Source organism: Vombatus ursinus, unplaced genomic scaffold, assembly GCF_900497805.2.
Source record: "Vombatus ursinus unplaced genomic scaffold, bare-nosed wombat genome assembly UNPS02014826.1, whole genome shotgun sequence".
NCBI lineage: Eukaryota > Metazoa > Chordata > Mammalia > Diprotodontia > Vombatidae > Vombatus > Vombatus ursinus.
In genome coordinates, this window is record NW_020954604.1 from 12980494 (window position 1) to 12999457 (window position 18964).

General features: G+C 43.8%; 1 protein-coding gene across 6 annotated transcripts in view; it reads left to right on the plus strand.

Annotated features, from left to right (window-relative positions):
• The window catches only part of CCND3 (cyclin D3), a 121323-nt gene that overhangs the window by 99802 nt on the left and 2557 nt on the right, over positions 1-18964 (plus strand). Inside the window, exons 1-3 of one of the 6 annotated variants that reach the window (XM_027838443.1) lie at positions 6664-6715; positions 14400-14615; positions 18582-18741. In XM_027838443.1, coding sequence (XP_027694244.1) covers positions 14445-14615; positions 18582-18741 — 331 coding nt within the window. In that variant the 5' untranslated portion in view covers positions 6664-6715; positions 14400-14444. Of the gene's footprint in view, positions 1-6663; positions 6716-13188; positions 13419-14148; positions 14190-14399; positions 14616-15757; positions 15943-18581; positions 18742-18964 lie in introns of those variants that run through there. The other 5 variants (XM_027838441.1, XM_027838445.1, XM_027838444.1 and 2 more) reach the window with 5 other exon arrangements.

The following is an 18964-nucleotide window of genomic DNA, read 5'->3' on the forward strand; positions in this document are numbered from 1 at the left end:
ACACACACACACACACACACACACACACACACACACACACACACACAGCCTGTTTTCATTTGCAAGATGTCTCCTCCATTATATTGTAAGCTCCCTTGAGGGCAAGGACTGTCTTTTGCCTCTTTTTATATCCCCAGTGCTTAGCACAGTGCCTGGCTCATAGTAGCTTAATAAATGTTTTTTGATTAATTGATTTCCTTTCCCTGGGCCTCACTTTCTTTGTCTGTAAAATGTAGGCATTGGACCAAATATTTAGCTCAGAAGCTCTCCAGGTTAGTTTGGGTCGGAGCATTCATTGGGGTTGGGCTTTGAAGGATCGCTCGAACTGGGATAAACAACAAGGAATGAACAGGACATATGTGGAGGATTGTAAGGAGGCAAAATAGCCCGATTGGTGGAGGAGTTGAGTTGTAAGAGAGATAGAATTGGATAGTCAGCTTGGAGCCTGTTGAGTACCAAGCTTGGAGGAATTAGATCTGATCTTCAATAGGGAGACATTGTGCTTTTCTGGGCAGGAGACTGGGGTGATAAAAAAGGTTCCTAAGGAAGATGAACTAATCCAATAGCCTTGCTAACCAGATAGGGGGAGATTTTGAGGCAGAGGGGCCTTGGTAAGATACTGTTGCAAGAATAATCTAGGGGTCCTAGGGGTCGTAGGCTCCTAGGTTTTAAAGTTAGAAAGGACCTTAAAGTTAGAGGACATTGATTACAACCTCCTGATAATAATAAAGATTAGAGGGGTGGCTCTGAAAATGTGAAAGGAGGTTTAGATACAACAGGCATTTCAGAGAAAGAATCTGCTGGACAATAGCAGGTGAAGTATGCTGAAGTAGAAAGAACACTGATGGGAGTCCCAGGACCTGAGTTCAAATTCTGACTCCATCACTACCTATTTGACCTTAGGTGGTGAGTCACTTGGCTTATCTGGATTTCTGTTTCCTCATCAGTAAAATGAAAGGGATAATCTTTAGGATCCATCTCAACTCTACATCTATGATTCTATAATAGGATTCTATGGTTAAATAGAGGATAAAGCAGAGTGAGGTGTCAAAGGTGACTTTGGGGTTCTGATACTGGAGAATGGTGGTGCCACTAATAGAAATGTCAAAGTGGAGAAGGGAAATAGTGGAGTTCAGCTAAGAGTGGCATCTCCTTTCCTACCTGGATAAATTTCTTTATATAAGCTATTTGGCCAAGAAGTTGAATTCTGTTGTAGACTCTCAGAACAGCAGGGTCAAATGATCCCAGAGAACCATTATTTGATCATAAGATCATTGTATAGTCAGTCTTCCCCCCACACTCCCATTTTACAGATGAGGAAAATGAGACCTATGAAGATGGAGGGACTTACTCAGTAGTTTAGCATTTGGGGGATCATAGGATCATGGCCTTCCCCCTTGGATCACTGCCTTGTTGTGGCAGAAGGGCTTGCTAGCTCAATGAGACTATGAACTACGCCGTGCAGGGTTACCCAAGATGCGCAGATCATAGTGGAGAGTTCTTACAAAAGGTAATCTACTGGAGAAGGAAATGGCAAACCACTTCAGTATCTTTGCCGAGAAAACTCCAGGGATATTACTAAAATGATAAAAAGAGATGACATGCTATGGGCAATGGGGTCATAAAGAGTTGGACACATTTGAAAAAACTAAACAAGTATCATGGTTTTGGAGCTATAAGAGACCTTTGGGTCTAGTCCAAACTCCCTCACTTTTCAGATGATGAAACTGAAACCCAGAGTCATTGACCTCCCCAAGATGACAAAGGTAGTGAGTGGGGGACTTACTTGTCCCAGGTAAGGAAGATGTGTAGCAGTCACAGTCAAAGATTTGGAACTGGCAAGGTCCTTAGAGCTCGTCTAATACAGCCCCTTCATTTTCCATATAAAGAAACTGAAACCCAGAGGGATTAATTGACTTGTCCATGGTCACATGGGTAGACCATGGGTAGCAGAGGTGGGATTTAAATACAGTATTTCCTTCCATAACACCATGCTGCTGCCCTCCATGGAGGGAGGAAAAAGCAGAGGTGGGGGAGTTCACTCCTCATTTCAGTTTTTTATCTGATCCCTAAAGACCAGACCTTTGTTTGGCTACTTCTCCAAATTGATTGCTGTTTGTACTTTGGTGATCCCACCTCCTCCTTTGCAGAATGACTGGAGGTGAGGTGGCCAACTTTTGACTCTCATACCCTCCCACTTACTGCTCATACTTTCCATCAAACACACACACACACACACACACACCCTGAATGATTTCTGGTAGGTTCTGTAAATTCTGTTTTGTATGCTTGACATAGAGACAATAAAGAACCTTGTCTTGGAGATTGCTAGCTGGTTCAGTAGAAAGAGCACTGGGCCTGGAGTCAGGAAGACCTAAATTCAAGTGTAGCCTCAGAACTTAAGAAAGCTGTATGACCCTTGGCAGCTCACTTAACTGCTATCTCAGTTTTCTCTACTATAAAATGGGAATAATAATTGCACCTAAATCCTAGTGTTGTTGTAACGATCAAATAAGACGCTATCTATAAAGTGCTTAGCACAGTGCCTGGCACATAGTAGGCACTTGGTAAATGCTTGTTTCCTTTCTTCCTATCTTCCCAAGTAAAGCATTTAATAGATACTTGCTCCATGAATGAATGTTGATTTACCATCATTACATTCCCATTAGACTAGAAGATCTTACCAAGCAGGTTTCTCTTACTTGCTTGGTACTTTCCCTAGCACAGCCTTATAAATATGGTCTTCTTCATCTTATCAGACAGTACTTTTGTGATCTTATAATATTCTCATTTGTATCATATTTATCTACATATGTATTCATCTCTTATTCTAGATTGCAGGCTCCTTGAGGGCAGGGACCTGTCTTATTTGTTGTTGTTGTTGTTGTTGTTGTTTTGGCTAGGCAAAGGGGTTAAGTGACCCAGGGTCACACAGCTAGTAAGTGTCAAGTGTCTGATTTGAATTCAGGTCCTCCTGACTCCAGAGCCAATGCTCTATCCACTGTGCCACCTAGCTGCCACCCATCTTATTTGTTTTTGTAGCCCCTTTTCTTCATCATAAACCCCTCTGAGATATACTGGCTGTGTAACCCTGCCCTCTAAGACTATACATTTCAAAGCAGGTGCCAAAGAATGAAAAAACATTAAGACTTCTGTATACAAAGTTCTGTGCTAAGTGCTGAGGATACTAATAGAAAAGTAAGACAGTCTTTGCTCTCAAGTCTCTCACATTCTAATGGGGGGGCAGAACATATATAGAAAGTTTCAGAAGCTAGTCAGATGGAAATGTCCCATGTTCCTCGGGGTGCAGTGGCAAAACAGTTGGTAATGCCTGTTCTTTATGTCATTTCCACTGATAAAATCCTATCACTTTCCAATGGTGAACCATTCAATGGTGCCATGAACTTTGGTGGCAAGTACTTTCTTTTCTGGGTCTTCACTTTGCTCATCCAAAGTCCTCTATACCAATGAAATCACAAGTCTGGTTCAAAAAAAAAATTGCTTTGTAAAATTGGACAAGTCACTTCTCTTTTCTAAGCCTTATTTTCCTCTATTATAACATGAGGAGATTGGACGAGGTGATCTCTAAGGTTCCTTCCAACTCTGACATTCTAGGTTCCTTTACATCTTAGCTTTTCTAATCTTTTTTTTTGGTGATCTCATCAGCTCCCCAGTGTTCAACAGTCATTCCTATACAGATTGCCCCATATCAATCAATTAGTCAACCAACAAGCATTTATTAAGCACCTATGATATGCCAGGTACAGTGTAAGGCACTGGCGACACACATGTAAAGAATGAAACAATTTATGATCAAGGCTATCTAATGGATATCTAGCCTGAGTCTGTCTGAATTCTAAAGCCCCACAGCAATTAGACATTTCTAACTAATGTCTTGTGAATATCTCAAACACAAAAACCAGAACTCATATTTTTCCCAGTATCACCCTTAACCCTTCTCTCTTCCTAACTTCCCTGTTTGTGAGAACACCATCAGCTTTCTATCTGCCTAGACTCATACCTCTGATGTCATCCTTATCTTCTCACTTTCACCCTACATATCCAACCAGTTGTCAAATTTTATAATTTTTATTATACAACATCACTCACATACGTGAGGATTCAGGTCAAATCCTACCTTATGCCTTTCCCCATCTGTCCCCACCCTCCCAGCTGCTCATATCTTCCCCTCTGAGATTGTTGTTTTTTAGTTGTGTCCTGTGGACTATAGCATGCCAATACTGTCCATGGGGTTTTCTTGGCAAAGATACTGGAGTGGTTTGCCATTTCCTCCAGTTAAGTGACTTGCCCAGGTTCACACAACTACCAAGTGTCTGAGGCTGGATTTGAACTCAAATCTTCCTGACTCCAGGCCCAGCACTATATCCAGTGAGCCATGGAACTGCCTCCTGGGATTATCTTCCATCTATTCTGTACATATCTTGTATGTACCTGGTTATTTCCATGTTCTCTCCCCCATTAGAATCTGAGCTCCTTGAGGGCAGGAGCTGTTTTTGCCTTTCTTTGTATCCCCAGCACTTTGCCCAGTGCCTGAAGCTTAATAAGCACTTAATAAATACTTATTGATTGACTGTTTGATGTCATCTTTGCCATTCACACAGTCATAGCTGTAGTTCAGGCTCTCGGCACCTCTTCACCTGGACTATTATAATAGACTTATGTTTGCTCACCCTGCCTCTGGTCCCTCCCCTCTTCCATCTGCCCTCCACAAAGCTTCCAAATTGATATTCCTAAAGCACAGGTCTAGACATGTCACTCCCCTTCTCAAGAAGTTCCAGTAGCTTCCTCTTGCCTCTAGGATAAAATATTCCATTTGGGATTCCTATTCTAAGGCACAGGGTGAGGTAAGATTATGCCCAGGCATCAGGGGAGATTTTTCACCTCCAACTCATAAAATCTTAGATCAAATACTACCTCCTTCACTAGGCCTATCCTGGCCTCTTCCCTCCTTTCCTCTGAGCTCTTCCCACCCCTCAACCCCCGCCAGTGCCCTATGCAGAAATTATTTTTCATTTACTTATCTTTTTTATGTTTGTTTTCCTCCTTGATAGAATGTAAGCTACCTGAGGGCAGGGCCTATTTCATTTTTGTCTCTCTACAACCATGGCTCAATAAATGTTGCAAGAAACCAGCACTAGATGGCTCAAGCACCATCTTGAAAACTTGTGTTCTCTTATTAGACTTTTTGCTGCACCATTATCTCCTCATCCACATCTGAAGCCCAGGTTCTCACTTTACCGCATGCCTTAGAATAGTAACCCCATATGGCAGACAGTATGTAATAATGAAAGTAATAATGAAACAATTCAAATGAACCCACATATATAAATTGCCTGCTATAGGCGGGGGAAGGTTTAGATGTTAGGGATACAAAGATGATGAAAAAATATAGTCAGTACTCTCATGGAATTTACAGTAAAAGGAGAAGATAAGACATATATACAAATATTACAGAAAGCAGAGTGTCATGGGAGCAAAGGAAAGCCAGGCAAAATGCTATGAGAACTCTGAGGATAGAAAAAGTAGTTTCACTTAGTTCCATTTATCTAGAACCTGGATAACCAAAAAACTAAGAATGCTCAAAACATTAAAAAAAATTCTCTTCACTCTGTTTCTATGATATAACCAGAGTCAACAAGCCTTATACTTTTAGGATACATTTATTGGATCAGTAAAAATTGAGCCCAGCCTCCTATACCTTTCAATATGACTTCAGACTGTTCTTTTCCTCTCTCTAGGCCTCAGTTTCCTCATCTGCAGAGTGAGAGGAATGAACTGGCTCTGGGGTTCTTAGCCTTTTTGTGCTGTAGATCTCCTTTGACAATCTGGTGAAATCTATAGATCCCTTCTCAGAATGAGTTCTTAAATACATAAAACATACATAGTAATTATCATTAATATAAATATTATAAAATAAAATATACAAATTAATACATAATAATTGATTACAAAAGAAACTATATTGAAAAAGTTATCAATTAAAAATAAAACACAAGTTAACAGATCCTAGGAATTAGATGTACCAATACTAGATGGTTTCTAGATGGTCTCTCCAGCGCTAACATTCTATGTTCTAACATTCTCTGTTCTAATATCCATTACAGTGCTAACTTTCTAAGCTCTGTGTTCTAACATTTTAGGTGCTTATGTCTAGCTATAGCATTCTGTGGTTTTATTGGGCAAAAGATTAAGATTCATAATGAGGACCTTATAAATCCCTTGCAAGATCCTGAAATACCTTCAGAATCATCAAACTGAAATGACACTCTGTTCAGTAATATTTAGTTTTGTGATTTTTATAATAGTTTTTTAATTCTTAGAAAATTTGAATATATGTGGCATATTTGTACATGTACATATTGATATTCTACCTATTTGAGTTATATATGTAAGATATATATAAGATATGTAATTCAAATGAGAATTTTATAAATATACTTTATAAATGCTATAGTATATAATAACTCTCAAATGAATATTCAGCAAATTAGGCCATAAAGGAGACTTTTATTGTAATAATTACTTTTTAACTTCCATAATACTTGAACTTTTAAAGTATTTTCATGCCTTTTATTACTAGGTACCCTGTCGGGGAATCACACTGATTTTTTGCAGAAAATTATTTCTCTCTCCGTTTTACAGATGGAAAGATGGAGGACCAGAAAGCTACAGTAAGATATCCTAGACTGATAAAGTAAGTTAATGTTAGAGCCAGAACTAGAATCCATAAACAAAAAAACACAAAATGCTTGTACATTTTGGGAATCCCATACCAAAATATTATATATTGTATGTTGTAAGTTTTTTAAAATACTGGACAACTGGTGTAGTAGAGAGAACATAGGTCTTGGGGTTAGATGAATTGGGTTTGAATCCTGCCTTCAGTATATTATAGCATGTCATGACACTTTTCTGAGACTTATTTCCTCATTTATAAAATGGGAATTGTCCCTCCTCTAACGAGTTCCCACTTGGCTTCATTGTGGGCAAAAGACTTTAGGATCCTAGAGTTTGAGCTGGAAGGAACCTCAAAGTATATCTAGTCCAGTCTCATTTTACAAAGGAGGTCCCTGAGGCCAGGCCAGGTTAAGTGATGTAGCTAAAGTCACACAGGTCTTAGTAAAGTTTAATTCCTGTCTAGATAAAAGATATTGTTGTGAACTATGAAATCTGATTTTGATACTGTTCTTTGTGAATCTACTTCATATTGTGAACTTCTTGAGGTCGGGGGACAGGTTTTCTTTTTTGTATCAAAGCACCTAGCTGGGCAGTGGCAGTGTGGTGGTGATAGAATCTTGGAAGCTTAGAATGTAAGATCTAGAAGGAGCTTCCCTGGTCCCTTCCCTTGTCCCTCCTCTTTATTGTTCAGAAGGAAAAACAAGAATTATGATGATGGTGGTGGTGATGATGATGATATTTTGTGAATGACAAAGAGTGTTCCTCAGAACCCCTATGGGATATAGCTTGTCCCAATGCATTCACCCCCATTTGAGAGATGAAGAAACAGAGACTCATCAAAGCTAAGTGACTGGCCTAAGGTCACCTAGTTGGGTCAGTGGCAGAGCCAGAACTAGGACCAAGGTCTTCTGACTCTGAGTCTAGTGCTAATTACAAGAGTGCCTTCCCAAAGTAATAATGATGATGTGTTCTTCCTTAAGACTTATCGTCCTGGCCTTAACATTTTATTTCCTTTCTTTTTCTCAGGAATGTTGCAAGTGGTAGAGAAAACCTCAGCTATTTTGCCTCTTGCCTTGCTTTTTATCTTTTTCTATTAGGAAATATGTGAAGAGAAATATTTTCATTGGATTTGGGGTAAATCATGGAAACCCCCCATTGACTTAATCAGGAAATGCCTTTCTGCTTTCTCTGCTCTGGCTAATTTTCCAATAGGTCAGTTGTTGACTTCTTTCATGAAGTTTGGATCCACCAGGAAAAACCTCTGATTCCAGGAAAGTCAGAGCAGATTTGAGGTTTGGCAGAACAAGTGACTCCCTCAAAAAGTTGTACTCACTGGGATTTCTCATCCTAGCCTTTGTTCTTACCATGGTGCTAAGAGGTTCTGAGGTAATAATGATTCATACTCATACAGCAGTGTAAGGCTAATAAAGTGCTTTCATCACCATAATCTACTGGAGAGGTTAGTAGAAGAATTGATATCTCCATTTTGCAGAGGAAGAAACTGAGGCTCAGAAAAGCAAAGTGATGTGTTCAGGGTGACATGATTGGTAAATGGTAGAGCCAAGACTTGGACCTGGATCAGAACCATACACTTCTAGTGCTGACCAGACACTCCATTGTTCCATTAGAAACCATCTTATTTCCTGGTCCTCATGGGAAAAAAATGTCCCTCCCTCCTTTCAGTTAAATTGAATTCATTCTGTGTTGGGAATAGGGATGGAAAGATGAAAAATGACTTAGTCCCTGACCTCAAGAACTTTATGATTTCATAGGAGGATAAGATGTACTCAGACAGCTGCCATACAAGTTTGTTAAATTGAATAGATTGTGCTACGTGCTTAGGGGATATTTTTAAAAAAGAGAATAAGAGATTTGGAAGGGGATGTGGTTATCAGGGAATCTTTCATGGAAGAAACAGTATTGGACTTGGTCTTTGATGGAAGGGGGGCAATTTCAATGAGGGGAATGTAGAGGAAGGCCATTCCAGGCATGGGGTGGTGGTGGTGGTGGTGGTGGTGATATGGCCTATTCAAATGCACAGAGGCAGGAAGAGCCAGAAGTAGATTGGGGAATGGCAAGTAATTAATTCATTTTGGCTGGAAAGGAAGGTTGGAGCCAAATGTAGTAGGCCTCAAATTCCACTCTGAAGAATTTGTATTTTTTCTTAGTGATAGTAGAGAGTTTTAGTTTGTTATGGTCAAAGGATGACAATGAAACCCTAAACTAGCTTGGGAGCAATATGAATGGAGGGATTTCATCCATTTCGTATGGCACATTAATACTTAATTTCACTCATCTACAACAATTTGTTTAAACCAGTTCATAATCAAGGGGTATCTACTTTGTTTCCAGTTTTTTGCTACTTCAGAAAGTGATACTAGAGTATTTGGCCTATCTTTGATCTCCTTGGGGTATAGGTCTGTCAATGGGATCTCTGGGTAGAAGGGTATAATCAGTTTAATAATTTTCTTAACATAATTTCAAATTACTTTGTAGAATGGTTGGAAAAATGTATAGCTCCATCAACAGTGTATTAATGTACCTGTTTTCCCATGACCCTTACAACATTGATCATCCCTCTTGTCATTTTGACAGTGAAACTTCAGAGCTATTTCCACTTGCATTTATCTTTTTATTAGTAATTTGGAGCATGGTTTTTATATGGTCATTTGTAGTTTGCCATTCTTCTTTTGAAAACTAATCATGTTTTTGGACCACTTATAGGGACTAGTGCTTGGTCTAATGTGAAGTAATTTCAAGACACACAGAGAGAGACCTCTAATAACTTGGGAGGACAGGAGAGGTTGCATGAGAGAAGTGGCAGCTGCCTATGCCTTGAGGAAGCCAGGGAGCCTATGAGGCAGAAGTGAGAAAGCAGTAAGTGCATGTCTTTGAGGGCAAGGACTATTTGTGTTTTTTCCTTGCATCCCCAGGGCTTCTGGCATATAATAATGATTAATAAATGCTTGTTTATTGATTCAGTCCATATATGGGGGACCAGTTATGCAATTGTAGAGAATGAAGGGATGGAATATTGGGTATAGGTAACAGCTAACAGCTGAGTTCTTGTAGGAAGGGAGAATTCATGAAGGGGATGATGTGACTTTAGTCTGGACAGGAAGGCTCTGTCCTAATTATGTAGGACCTTAAATGCCAGGCTGAAAATTTTGAATTTCATTTTAAAGGTGTAAGGCATTAGATATATGAGTAGGGATGTGTGTATGTTGATATATGACATGATCAAACCTGTGCTTTAAAAATGTCAATTTGTCAGTAGTATGGAGAATGAATTCACAAAGGCAGAGACTGGAATTGAAGAGACTGATTAGGAGGCTACTGAAATAGTCCAGATTAGAGGGGATGGGGGTCTACACTAGGAGAAAGGCTGGGTCCGTAGAGAGAAAAGGATGGATTTTAGAGGTTTTTTGGAGGTAGAATAGACAAGACTCGGCAACTGATTTGGTTAAGGAAATGGTAGAAGGTGAAGATGACTCTAAGGTATGAGCCTAGGTGACTGGAAAGATAGTGGTACCCTTAACAGGAATAGGGAAGTGTGGGAAAGGGATGGGTTTGGGGATAAACATGAGTGCCACTTTTGGATATATTGAATTGGAGGTGCCTATTGGGTATGTAGATGGGGATGCTCATCAAGGAAATTGGTAATATGGGACTAGATTTCAGAAGAAAGATTAGGGGTGGTTATATACATTTGGGAGTCTGCAGAGGTGATAATTGAATACATGGGAGTTGAAGAGATCACCAAGATAGAAAATGTAGAGAAAATGGACAGAAGCTGGGGAATGTGCACTCTAGAATGAGATGATGAACCAGCAAAAGAAGCTGAGAAGGAATAGTCAAACAAGTAGGAAGAAAGAATAGCACAGTAACTGTTAGAGAGGTGCTTAATAAATCCTTTTTCATTGATTGAATGGTCATTCAATAAAGGAGGAAGGATTTATTACATACCTAGGTAACAGAATGAAGCCTGAGAAAATGGATTGAACAGTTAAGAGAATATAACCTTGGGAGAAGGTAGTTTCAATCAAGTGGTAAAGTCAGAAATAATATTAGGAAGGTATTGAGAAATGAATGAAAAGTGAGGAAATTGACACAGGGAGTATAGATTACCTTCTAAGAATTCAGCTGGGGTGAAAGATAAAAGCCTATAGTGTGAGGGGATGGCAGTCAGGTGAATGGGTTTTTTTTTTGTTGTTTTGTTTTGTTTTTAGATGGGGGAGATTGGGCATATTTGTAGGCATCTGGAAAAGAATTTGTGGATTAGGGGAGATTGTCATGGGGTCGGGGAGAGAGACAGACAGAGACAGAGAGACAGAAACAGAGAGAGATAATGTGAGCAAACTCTCAGATGAGATGAGAGATTTCAGGAGTCAAGTAGGAGAGTTAATTGGCTTTGGAAGGAAGAGGGCTACTTTTGTCAGAGAAGAGATTGGAGGATGAAAAAAGAAAGGGTAGAGGGGAAGAGTTGAGGACCCTGGAGTTACTTAGGCACCTTGGGTTTGAAGACCTAGGAAAGGTTTGGAATAGCAGTTGTGGAGAGTGTGATAAAGGGTCAATCAGGGAATATAGAGCTAGCATACCAAATAACTATGAAATAAATAAGCTATGAAAGTCCCTTTGAAATTTCAAATGCTATGCATATGCAAAAGCTTAATTATGTGTCATTCCCCAAAAATCTCCTTTATTCAGAAAGGATGAGGAATGGGGTGTTCTAATTTACAATACAGCTTTATTTGAATTTCCAGTTTTCTAAGAATCAGAATACTGTACAACAAAAATTAAAAAGCCCTTAAGGAGCTTACAGTGTTGTTGGGGGAGATATATTTGGAGAAATTAAAGCTATGATATGTCCAGTGGTTGTACATAAAATTTGCTGCAGAAAGGGAGAGATCCCTGTGGACCAGAGTAAGGAGGTGAGGCTTCAATTGGGCCTTAAACTATGGGCAGGGCTCAGATAAGCAAAGAGGAGCGGGAAGGTGATTTTAGGTGGGAGGGAATGGCCTGAGCCCAGGCCTGGGGCCAGAATTGTGATATATTAGGGAGAAGGGGGCAATAAAGAAATCAGTGATGTTCTTCTATCCTTAAATGTTTGCAGGAAAAAAGATTATACGTAGTCTTTCTCCCTCACTACTTCTAGTGTCTGGTTAGCATTCTTCCTTATGTACAACTTTGGCTATGATCCATTCCTTTTTAGAAAAGAAGGGCAGGTGATTACTTCAATAAATCACCCTTCAGTGACTTCACACTACCTTACAAAGACTGGGTCCTTCTGCACAACTTTGGAGAACAGACAGGAACCAAGTTAGAAACTAGGGTATTTCTAGGAAATTCTAGAGACAAGTGCTTCTGGAATGCTTAGGCAAGTCGTCCTCCCCCTCCCACTTCTCCCTGGCAATCTTCCCGATTGATAGAAAGATAAAAGTATCATCTGCAGGGGTTCTTAACCTGGGGTCCATGAATTTTTTTTTTGTTTTGATAACTATTTAATCTGTTATCTGTATGGTATTTTATGCATTTAAAAACATTATCCTGAGAAGGGGTCACCGAAGGTGTTACTGCACTGCCAAAGTGGTCCAGGACACAAAAATAGATAAGACCCCCATGATTAGAATTTAGCTCTTATTTAAAAGGTCATTGTCCTAATGACCCTTTTTTCCCCCAATGACCCTAAGTCTGAGGAGCCAGGGCAAAGTGGGACCCCCATATTTGGGGCATTACAACTTAGACTTGACTTTTCACAAATTAGAGCTCAGATGGGCTACCTCAGTTCTGTATGGAGAAATTCAGAACCTGTGAGATCCTACTTTGAGGGACTCTCCAGAGTCAGATGATTCAAATGCTGACAAGGTGGAGGAATGACAGGTATTGATCGGTGTATTATGATATTTATCTCTTTTGACCTGTCACCCCACCACATACACAGTGTAAGTAGGTCCTTAATACACACTTGTTGAATGAATGACTATCCAAATGAATAGCAATTTGAAGAAAGGCCTTAATGGAAGAACTCAGGATTTCCATGATGACACGGGTCAAAAACTTGCAGAACAGAAAGGCCCAGCTGATTGAAAAGAGGCCCATTACTTTTCATTCCCCTCTGCAGCTTCAATACGTACTCGCTGCCCAGGCTCCTCAGAGCTGGGAGAGCAGGCGTGCGAGGTTGCCTGCTGCAGCCGCCCCCGTCAGCACCGTGACAGCGCGGGCGAGCTAGTGTAGCTGCGTGCTCCCCTTTTCCGCCGGGCTCCCGGGCGCCCCTTCTATGGGCTCCGCCCCCCTTGGAACGTTGCAACGTCGGAGCGTTCCACCGGTTGCTACATCGTAGCGAGGGGCGGGGCGCCTGTCAGGGAAGCCGGGCGGGCGGGCTGGGGCTGCGGCTCTGCCGTGCCAGCGCCAGACCCGCCGCCCCGCGCCTTCCCCAGCTCCGCGCCACACTTTCCTCGGCCCCACATCTGCTCTCCGGCCCCGGTCCTCGGCTTCCCGCCGTGCCCCTCCGTCACCCAGTAATGGAATTGCTGTGCTCTGAGGGGGCTCGGCGGACGCCCCGGGCCGGGCCGGACCCTCGGCTACTGGGGGACCAGCGCGTCCTGCAGAGCTTGCTCCGCCTAGAGGAGCGCTACGTTCCCCGCGCCTCCTACTTTCAGTGCGTGCAGAGGGAGCTCAAGCCTCACATGCGGAAGATGCTGGCATACTGGATGCTGGAGGTACCGACCGACCAGGACCCCCCGATCCCCCTTTCCCCTTTGCCCTCTCCCCTGTCCATGCTCCGGATACCTGGGCGGTCTGAATGGTTCGGACTACACTGACCGCAGCCAATTAGAGTGCCCCTCGACCCCTGTATCCTGGCCCTCTGACCCTGGCATCGTGCTCACCCAGCTCCGTATTGCCCTCTTCCACCATCCCTAACCCCCTTCAGCTTCCAAGTTATTTTACTCCATGACTCTGCTTATTCGCATGGAGCCAGGACAGCTGCGCCCCAGGAGTGGTTGGGGTGCAAGGAATATTGAGTCTTCCACTTCACCCCGTGTCTCCCTTCCCCCGTCCCTAAACTATTCCCTTTGCTATGCCGCCTCGGGCTCCTCTCCGCCCTCCCCCCAATCCCAGGGCCGGTTCCTGTCCCTGGTTGCGGGGTGGGGGTGGGGGGTGGGGGGCGGTTCCGGCAGACAGGGAAATGAAAAGTGCGGGAGGAGGGGGCAGGAGTGTCTCCTCCCTTCCCCCGGGTGGGTGTGTGGAGGGGGGGCGGGTCCCCATTCTCCCGCCATCGCCGGTGCCTCTTCCGCCGCGCGCTCTGCTTCCCCCACCCCCCCACAGTCAGGGGGCCCGGGACAGGGGGAAGGAAAAAGGCTCGATGTGGAGTCACACCGGAGTCATCCTGCTGCTCTCCCGGGGGCAAGGTCCAGATTAAGACAGGCTAAAGGAGGGGCCCCTCGGACCTGCACCCACAGGGAAAGGAGAGAGTAGGCAACCCTGAGGAAGTGAGGGACCCCTGGTGGAATGGGGAAGAAGGGGGCCCGATTTGGGAAAGGGTGCAGCCTCCTCCCCCATCGGTTCTTTTGGTCACCTTTCTTTTTTCGTTTTCTCTGCTAGTCTTCTCAGGTTCTCCAGCCCCTTTCCTTACCTCCCGAGCCCTTAAGCCCCCACCCCTTTCCTTCCGGCCCCAACAGCCACTGTCCCCTCTCCCCAAGGTGTGCGAGGAGCAGCGATGTGAGGAGGAGGTCTTCCCCCTGGCGATGAACTACCTGGACCGCTACCTGTCCTGTGTCCCAACCCGCAAGTGCCACCTGCAGCTTTTGGGTGCAGTGTGCATGCTGTTGGCCTCCAAACTCCGGGAGACCACACCATTGACCATGGAGAAGCTATGTATCTACACCGACCACTCCGTCACACCCCATCAGCTCCGGGTAACATGCACAGGCACCTCTACTGCCCCTGCCCCCTCCAGATAGCTATACTTATTCTGTTCATCTTCCTCCCAATTCCCTCCTTACACACAGGAGCAGTCTGGAGGGGAAAGTTGTAGAACCTATGACTGACAAAAGTCTTTGCTATGACCTGTCCTAAGAAAGACCATGGTTGTGGTCATGTTCTTTACTGGCTAAGAGGATCTGGGTTGAATCAATCCACAGGGACAGTAGGCAGTAGACAGGGTAACCCCCCAGCACCAACATCAGCCATCCCACTGAACTCTTCCTTCTGTGGGATTATTCCATAGGTTGTTGCTTCTTGGTTCTTTTTCAGAGCCAGAAAGGTATTTCAGATGTTGTCTTTGCTTGGCTAGTAATGTTCTTCTGAATCTCTCCTTGTTTGTATAGTCAAAGGGAGTTCTTTGCCAGAGAATTTGCAGGGACTTAAATCAGGAGATCTGGATCTAGTTTAACATTAGCTGTGAGACTATGGGCAGACAAATCATTTAAACCACTCTGAGCCTCAGTTTCCTTATTTGTAAAATGAAGACACTGAGTATTTATATTTACCAACCTCACAGGATTGTGGGAAGTCTTTTTATGTTTGTTTTGTTTTGTTTTTTGGTAAACCTTAAAGTGGTAAAGAAATGTGGAGTTGTTATTAGTACTCCTGCTTCCTCCTTCTTTCAAGCCCTCCTCCCCCTCTCTGTCCTTTAGTGAGACCAGTTCAATCCAGTAGGGGTAGTGACTTCTTGGTGACTTGCACTTCCCAAGGTAGGATTTAGTATTTGTCATAATTTAGATTTGACCTTGTTAGAGAAAAGAAAATCTTCAGAGATTAAAGTCAGAATCTGGAAGTGGGGACGGCACTAATTAAGGCCTGAGGTGCTTCATTTCACCCTCTTTCTAAGCCAGGAAGACAAGTCCAGCCCAGCCCTTCATTGTCTACTTCTTCTCACACACACCTTAGGGACTCTGTCCCCTGCAGAGCTGGTCTAGTGCTAGATAGAAAAAAAAAAATACCCCATTGCCTAAGGTAAGAGCAGGGTAGCCTGGGAGGAGAGCTGCAGCTGCTTCCGATGTGATAATGATGCTCCCCTTCTGGCTGCCCCTCCCATTCCGACCACTGGTCTTTCATAACTTTGTGGGGAGAGTTCTGCTACCTCTGTATTTCGGGATGCGGCTCCCTGGCCTCTTGCTGGGAACTGTGTGGGACTGTTATGATTCTCTCTTCTCTTGACTTGGGGGAGAGTAAGGACTGAAATGTGAGGGGGAAGAAGAGAGAGCCCTCTAGTTCTCTAGATCCTCAAGAAAGGTGAGAATGGTGAGTGCTAGTCCCTTTGGATCTGGATGGAGTCATTAAACTCTTGTGGTTAGTGCAAAATAGGGGCAAATTGAGGAAGGAGGGGGAGAGGAGGGTTTGTGCATGACCCCTCCAGAGTTGATCTGCTGCCTTTTATCCTGACCCTGGCTCAAGTTCCCAGGGTCTGTATATACAGGGTCTGTATAGGGGAAGGCCATATAAGTGCCTACTATGCCACTAAGGCTTCAAAGTGTTTGAGCTGACTGGGTGGATTGGCAAAGGGACCTCAGGGTTTGGCCCTGAGTGGCTGAGTGAGTGGTAGGGGAGAGCTGGCTTTCTCTTCTTGGGTCAGGTTCCAAGACAGAAAGAAGAAATTGGGAGTGGAGTTGGGGAAAGAAAGTGGACCAAATGGCCCTTTGGGATGTGTCTTGAGTTTTTTGGGAGCCACTTCTGTCCTGGAACAGATTGGTTTTTGAGGTGTTGTGAGGGTGGAGGAGCTGCTTATTTTGTTGAGGTCTTTGGAGATTGTCGGCTTGCAGATAGAGATAACAAGCCACATTGATATAGGGCTTTAATGTTGGCAAAGCAGGTAATGTGAATACTGAGACTCAGCTGGGGGATATGACATGCCCAGGTTCACATAGCTAGTGTCAGAACTAAGGTTTGAGCTAAAGTCTCCTAACTCCTTGGCGTCCACTACTTTTTCTGCTTCACCATTCTGGGTAGTAATTAGAATAATAACTAATATTTATATAGTGCCTGAAGGTTACAAAGCATATATATTTATGTATCTATATGTATACATACATACACATACACATATGTATAACACACACATATATATGCATGTACACATGTATAATTTTATTTGGGTAAGGGTAAGCAGGATACAGGAAATTAGGATGAGGTCATAAATTTGTCAGAAGAGACAAAAATATTCCCTACTCATACCCCTCTTCCTGAGTAGGGGAGAAGAGTCATGCTAAAATTATCTCTGAAGGCCTAGCCTAAACTCAAAGAATGTCAGAGTTGGAAAGGTTATGTGAATCAATCTCTTCCTTTAGTAGATGAGGATATTTGAGAGCTAGGGAGGTAAAGGACTTGCTGAAAGTTCTCTAGGTAAGTCAAGGGCGGAGTTGGCTGAGGTGGGCCAGGACAGTGCTTTTCCCATTATACCCTGCTGCCTTAAAAGTGAAGTTTTTTTTCAGGAGCTCTCAGCTGCTTTGGGAGTGACTGGGGGATTCCACTTCTAAGCACTCCTGAAAGGGCATTAGATAGCTGCCCTTTCCAATTCTCAGGAATATTTCTAGTTCTCTCTTGACTTTCACATAGGGGAATAGAGTCCTAAGCCTCAGGTCAACATTTCTTTGTGGGGGCCAGAGAGCAGCTTTTGGCTTGATTCATTGTAAGCCAGGAAGGTCTTGGCTTGGTACTGTGGTGGGGTGGGGATAGAGTGAGGCGAATTCTAGGCTGAGTTAGGGAATCGGTGAGCTGTGGCTAGCTGCCAGGAGGAAGAGGCCTGGAGAGGGGTGGGGGCTGAGGGTGTGTGTTTGTCGGGGGGGGGGGGGGGGGTTTGCCATTTCTGTTTCAGTAAGGGGTCAAACCCATAAGTTTCTTCCTGAGATAAAAATGGTGAAGAAATCCTCGTGTGCAATTCGGAAATGGGGCCAGGGCTGGGAACATGAGACAAGAGGATTGGGGAGAGGAGGGCAGATGGGAGTGTCCTGACCAAGAGTGTCTTGGTTGAAGCGACTGTCTTTGAGAGAAACTTCCAAAGCAAATTCCCCACAGCTCTCTCAAATACTCACGGTCTGTATCCCTGGTAGCAAGTTGGCACACTTGGTAACAGGAGAGCTTTCTGCTTCCTCACCTGGTATCATTTCTGCCTAGAGCTGCTCTGCCCTCTGGCTGTGATGGATGGGTGGTGCCCACCTCCTTTTGTGAGCATGCTGGGTTAGATTTACTGTTTCTGAAAGCACTGGGTCCTATTTCCCTTGGACTCCCACAGTCGCCATGGGGGTCCTTGTCACCCTTCTGCCCCTCCCTAACCCCTGACCCTCAAACCCCACTATGGGGATGTGGGTTGGGTTGGGCAACTGCTCCTTTGAGGAACCTCAGGGGGCAGCTGGGCTGCTGTGTCATGGGATGGGTAGCTTTGGGGCTGTCTTGAGCGAACCTGAACAATGTCTTATTTCTTCAGTGTCTGTGGAGGTGAGGGAAGGGAATCAGTACTCTGCCTCCTTCTACTTGTCTGACCACTACCCCTAACTCCACACTGTCTTGAAGTTGTGAAGATCTGTGCTCTGGCAAAGTCTTATTCCCCCACAAAGCCTGTCCTGGTACCTCATCTGAGACATACAGGGCTCTGCTCCATTCCAGAAGTGGCTGTGCTTAATAGGGGTATGAGGCAGTATTTTCCATAAGTTGGAGAAGTGCCTTGAAGCTCAGAAAAGAAGCAGGGCATGCCTGAATTATTCCCACCCTGAGAAAGAATATTTCAGCATTCCAGCATGCATCTGCTTCCCAGTTTGCCCCATGTTTCCTAGGCTCTCCCTAGGTAGAATGACCTGATCTCTCTTCCTAGTCAAGGATTAGGTCATGCCATCCCATTCGATCCCAGTCACTAAGTCTTACCTGCTCTCTTCCCTGACTGCTGCTAGGACTGGGAAGTGATTGTCCTAGGGAGGCTCAAGTGGGACCTAGCCGCTGTGATTGCTCACGACTTCCTGGCACTGATTCTACACCGGCTTCCAGTGCCCCTGGACCGACGGGCATTGGTCAAGAAGCATGCCCAGACATTTCTGGCCCTTTGTGCCACAGGTGAGACCCCCTTTCCCTTCTCCTGTACCTTGGCCTTGCTGTCTGTACCAGTTGGGATTGAAGTAGATGTGGGGAAGGCAGCATGGGTCTTCTTCCTCCAGAATTTTTGTTTTAGGATTAGATGCTCCACACGCACCTCCTATCATCCCATCTCTAACTCTGCCACTAGAGAGGGCTATTTTTCTCTTACAAAAAACACCATGTTGTCCAATGAGTGCCTGAG